The sequence below is a fragment of the Lipotes vexillifer genome, unplaced genomic scaffold (genome assembly GCF_000442215.2).
Source record: "Lipotes vexillifer unplaced genomic scaffold, Lipotes_vexillifer_v1.1 scaffold675, whole genome shotgun sequence".
Classification (NCBI taxonomy): domain Eukaryota; kingdom Metazoa; phylum Chordata; class Mammalia; order Artiodactyla; family Lipotidae; genus Lipotes; species Lipotes vexillifer.
The window spans coordinates 806885-812884 of NW_006794000.1; the positions used below are offsets into that span (position 1 = coordinate 806885).

General features: G+C 35.5%; 1 protein-coding gene across 2 annotated transcripts in view; it reads left to right on the plus strand.

The window, feature by feature from the left end:
* TMPRSS15 (transmembrane serine protease 15) overlaps nt 1-6000 on the plus strand; it is a 129620-nt gene that overhangs the window by 55832 nt on the left and 67788 nt on the right. For both annotated transcript variants that reach the window (XM_007466971.1, XM_007466972.1), the window contains 2 exons: nt 3279-3384; nt 3652-3802. In XM_007466971.1, the coding sequence (XP_007467033.1) occupies nt 3279-3384; nt 3652-3802 (257 nt within the window). The remainder of the gene's footprint in view (nt 1-3278; nt 3385-3651; nt 3803-6000) is intronic.

Consider the following 6000-nt stretch of genomic DNA (forward strand, 5'->3'; position numbering starts at 1 on the left):
CTTGGAAATAGATAGTGACTATCATGGGATGACTTAAGTCTTAGTCCCAAGTTTTATGATGTTCCTACTCCTCCACCTGGTGAAATACTCCAGCAGAAATATTGTGTGCACTTCTAGTTTCCATACTCTGAGTTGGTTCTGAGTAGAACCAACTGGATGTACAGCTTTGAGAACTTATCAGATGAATCAAACTGAAATTGCGCCACATTAAAATCATTGAAGGGAAAAAGGACCGATAATCTTGAGAAGACCAAGAGAGTCATAATAGTGGCCTTTACATATTTGTAGAGCTACCATAAATCCATCTTATCCTAATGAGCCCAGGAGGCAAAATTAGAAACAATAGGTGCACAATAACTTATTCTTAAAAAAGAAATGAATTTTCTAATCATGTTGAAATGGAATGGGCTGCCTTGAAATGCAATGATTCATGCTGCATCTGATATATGTTAAACAGAGGTCGTGACACCCATAGGCAAAATGATGTGGATGAAATTTAAGGACAGTGGGTAGTTGGACTAAGTAAATTTTTATGCCAACTATAATTCTCTACTTTTGAAATTCATAATTTTATGAAGAATTTCCTTCCTCTTCTAATCTGTTAACTAAAGAATTTAACCCATTTCATAGGAATAATAATTGAATATATCATTTTACTTTATTCAAAAATGCACAATTCTATCTGATATTTAGTGTATTGTGTTTTTTAAATTTATTTATGCAAAATTCATAAGGTATTACAGTCCACATAATTAATTTTTTATCTAAACAATGATACAAAGCTCATAACATCACGATACCTTAATTGGACTGAAAACCCCAAGTTTATTACTGTTTAATGGGTAAACAGTAAATTCAAAATATTTCTAATTATAACTAATTGATTGTGAACATGGCCAAACATAAATAGGAGCATGATGTGTGTTTAAGTTATATAATTGCTGCTAACTAGAAATATTTCTGAATAGGGTAGCCATTTCAGTACTTATTCATGGCATTCAGTGGCATTTTAATTATTTCCTCTAGAACTATACTCTAAGCAACTCAAAAGGGACTTGGAGTTGGGCATTTAGAGAGTCGATTCTGGAATATGTCTTCTGTATCTATACTACTTTTTATTGCGTTGAATAATTGAACACTAACTACATGGCTAAAATAAGTACTCATGAAATATCATAGCACTATACAAAGTGTAAGTAGTATGTTAATACTATAAAATATTAAATATACATTCATTTCTATTTTACCTTTTGCAATCTAAATCCAATGATGTGCATATATTACATTTAGTAAGATATTTGATGATGATTTCACCTTGATAAAATACTCATTCTGAATAATTTTTGCCTCACTGATCTAAATATGCATTGATATATCTATCTGAATTTTATACATAGCATTGACTATAAAAATTTCTATATAAAACGTTTGTGGTTCAAAGGATACCATCAGAAAATTTTTAAAATAATCCACAGAATGGGATAAACTATTAGAAAATTTTATGTTTTGATCAAATATTTGAAAATCTTATTCCCTGGTGAGGGAATTTTATCCAGAATATAGAAAGAACTCTCAAAACTCAATAATAGAGACAAATAATGGCCAAAGGATTTGAACACTTCTCCAAAGAAGATATATGAATGGCCAATGACATAAAAGGATTCTGAACATCATTAAATTAAACATCATTAAATTAGTCATTAGGTACATACAAATCAAAACTACAATTCGTTACTTTTCACATCTACTAAGATGGCTATAATAAAAAAAACAGACAATAACAAGGGTTATCTCATATTCATATACTGCTGGTGTGAATGTAAAATGGTGTGGTCACTCTGGAAAACAGTCTTGTAGTTCCTTGAAAGGTTAAACATAGAGTTTAACATGATTAATACAGTTAAATACGTGACTCTGCAATTCTACTCCCCGGTACATACTCAAGAGAAAGGAAAATGAGCATCCTCATAAAAACAAGTTGATAGCAGCATTACTCAAAATATCCAAAAAAGCAGAAACAACTTAAATGTCCTCCACCTGGTGAATGGATAAATTTTAAAATGTGATATATGCCTACAATGGAATATTATCCTGCCATAAAAGATAATGAAGCACTAGTACATTACAGCCTGGAGGAACCTTGAAAACACTAACTAAATAAAAGAAGTTATTCACAAAAGACCATATGTTGCATGGTTTCATTTACATGAACTATTCAGAATAGGCAAGTCTACAGGTTTAAAGTAGATTAGTGGCTGCAAGAGGCTGGAAGAAGGGTGACAGGAATGGGGAGTGCCTGCAATTGGGCATGGGTTTCTTTTTGAAATTATGAAAATGTCCTAAAAAGAAAACACTTCTGTTTGAAAGCACAAGAGAGAAGATGATTGCTTTCAAATAATCACTAAATTCCAGCATTTCATTAAAAAATTACATTCCAATAAAATTAAATTTATACAATATTTCATTTGCTTTACATCATATTTGGTTTCATGATTCCTACTTTCTGTCATAATACATGAGCTGCAGACTAAAAATAAAAAATTAAATCTGCCTAAGGAAACGTTCAAGAGGTCTCATCCCAACAACTCTTCCCACACTTCAGATGACTCAAATCATTGGCTGTAAGAATGAATTCCAGACCAGAAAGCACTTTATGCAGTGGCTTGAGCTATTTAGAAAGCTTTTATGTGGATTAGCATGTTTCCTGCTCCTCTGTGATCTGACTAGTTATCATTCAAAGGAATATGGAAGATAAGACCGTTGTAAAATCAGGCCACTTCTTATTTAGAGAAACACAGTATAGGCAATGGAATAAAAAACTGACTATCTTTGAAACACTTAACTTTTCCTTCGAATTTGTGTTTAACTACTTGCCTATATCATGCGTTAGTCCACCAGCATAACTTAATATCTTAATGGACTGATTGTCTCTAAAGGAGTGAATTAATCAAAACATCTAATAAGTTGGAATTAAAGTGGTATTTGGACATAATAATATGATGAAACAGTCATGTGGACTCATAGTAACTCAGACTTTGATATATCCTTCCAATTCAAGGCTATTGGGAAGTCCAGAGTTGAGAAGTGATTTTCTTAAATAACAATTGGTTATGGAAGCTGTCTTCTGGCTGCCAGTCCACTGTCCTTTCCACTGTACCTAAATACATTTCCTTATATTTTCATCTTAAAGTTGTGCTTTCCTTCTTATGAATGATATAGCTCACACAACGAATATGCTAATAGTTAAGTGAAGTAAACAATTTTTGTCGTTTTTACAGGATTTTACATTTCCACCCCAACTGGACCAGGAGGGAGACGAGAAAGAGTAGGACTTTTAAGTCTCCTTTTGGACCCCACTTTGGAACCAGTCTGCCTTAGTTTCTGGTATGTTATAAACACATGTTAAGTAACATCTTATTTAATGAGTAACGTTGCCAGGCTCAAATTTTACTAAGGTGTTGTCCCAAGTTTTAATGTATTATTCATTACTTTTCCAGCTGATAAAGTAGCAGAATACTGGGAAACTCCCTCCTTTTCTCTAGCAACTCCCTCACCCAAGATAAAAGGGGGTATTTGAGTTTAGAAGAACCCTAAAATTTATATATTCTAATGTTGTAGGAATCCATTCATTTTTGCTTGTTTCCAAACTAGGTATTATATGTATGGTGAAAATGTCTATAACCTAAGCATTAATATCAGCAATGGCCAAAACATGGAGAAGACAATTTTCCAAAAGGAAGGAAATTATGGAGAAAACTGGAACTATGGACAAGTAACATTAAATGAAACAATGGAATTTAAGGTTGGCAAAATGCTTTATAATCATGTATTTGTATTATAAAAATGGTGGTACAATTACAGTTTATGGTGATATGGTGAAAAAATTAATTTACTTTCTGAGTATAACCAAGTCACCTTACTTTCCTAATCTTCCTCCTTTATTATCTTTGAGTGCCTTTATTTTCAATTATTCATTGACTTATTAAAAACCATTTACTGAGGAATGATTTACTACATGAAAGTACTACTTATAATGAGCCATAAAAGTCATAGAAACCTTGAAGGATATTTCAGCTTTCTTCAGCAACTTTCTAGCACAAGCTAACCGTGTTTTCCTATGTCCCCTGCCTAACTAGGTCTTGCAACTTTTCACATACACCACCTAGATTAGCCCTGCACTTTTCTAGGGAATCATCTTTTCCTGTTAGAACATCCACACCCACCAGAATCCAGCCACCCTGCCCCACTCTGACTTAATCACATATCTTTCCTTTAGAAACAAATTCTATGAGCCGTCTCACTGGGGAGTCTTGATCATTTATTTTATATTAGGGTGAATTAATTTTTCATGTAACAGCTTCTCGTGTTCTTTTCCTAAGGGTGTTTGCAAGTAAAATGTAGGATAGGGGCTTCCCTTGGGGCACAGTGGTTCAGAATCTGCCTGCCAATGCAGGGGACACGGGTTCAAGCCCTGATCTGGGAAGATCCCAAATGCCCAGGAGCAATTAAGCCCATGCGCTACAACTACGGAGCCTGCATTCTAGAGTCCGCAAGCCACAACTACTGAAGCCCACACTCCTAGAGCCTGTGCTCCACAACAAGAGAAGCCACTGCAATGAGAAGCCCATGCATCACAAGGAAGAGTAGCCCCTGCTCACCACAACAAGAGAAAGGCTGTGTGCAGGAATGAAGACCCAATGCAGCCAAAAATTAATAAATTAATTTAAAAAAATAAAATGTAGGCTAATACAGGCTAATCATTTGACCAAATTAAAAATGTTTTAATTGGGTAATTTCAGACAAGAGAATATAACTTTCAGAAGATATGTATTTGGACAGACACGGTCATCAGTGAAGTTTCAGTGCTTTCCTGTGACTTGATAAAAGGCAGGCGATAATCAATGACCCTCATCTGTATTCCTCCCGTCTTTCTTTTTTTTTCTTCCTTTCCTTTTTCCTTATCCTCTTTCTTCTGATTCTATACTTCTGTGACGTTTTCTTCTCCACCTTTGTTTTCTGATAATTCAAGGAAGGGTAAAGGAAAATGGAACATGAAGGAACAAAGAGATGGCAGAATCAGGGAGCTAAGTATTGTAGTGACCAAATCTGGCTCAACTCACCAAGAGTTTCTTAAAAGTAATAAAACTGGGGCTTCCCTGGTGGCACAGTGGTTGAGAGTCCATTGCAGGGGATGCGGGTTCGTGCCCTGGTCCAGGAAGATCCCACATGCCGTGGAGCAGCTGGGTCCATGAGCCATGGCCACTGAGCCTGCGCGTCCGGAGCCTGTGCTCCGCAATGGGAGAGGCCACAAGAGTGAGAGGCCCGTGTACTGCAAAAAAAAAAAAAGTAATAAAACTGCCTCCACTTCTTCAAAGTTAGCTCATCAGGCAGTGTGAGAGCACTGAGTTCTACAGATATTTGCACCTTGGCTTTGCCACTTTGTTGTGAAATCTTGAACAAGTTACTTTAGTATCTTTGACATTCTGCATGTGCATACATGAAAGGGAGAGGACAATTATTTGGAACAGTGTCTATCATGAAGTAGGTGGAATGAATGAACAAATGAGTGAATTGATGACTATACATTAGTGTTGCAAAAAGTAAATGAGATAATGTATACAATGTGCCTTGCACAGTAATTAGCATATCAGGTATTCAGTTTATGTCTTTCCTTTCCTAGACGGGAGAGGATTCAGGAAAGTCCAGTTAAAAAATACCCACTGTTCTTAAAAACCTAATATGTTTCATCTGACCACTGGACATTTCTCCCAAGTCTGGGTTGGTGTCCTCTGAGCATCACCCTCACAATATATCCCACACCAGCTTCCTGGGTAAACTATGACCATTACCAGCTGTCCCTAAACAACTATATCATACTCATATTTTCTCTTGTTTCCTTCTTCTCTCATTTAAATTATCTAATCAGTGTGTCTTCTCTTCAAGATTGTATGCTCTAAGAAGGCAGACAGCTACCTGGATTTTTAATATAGTTAGGGAAAG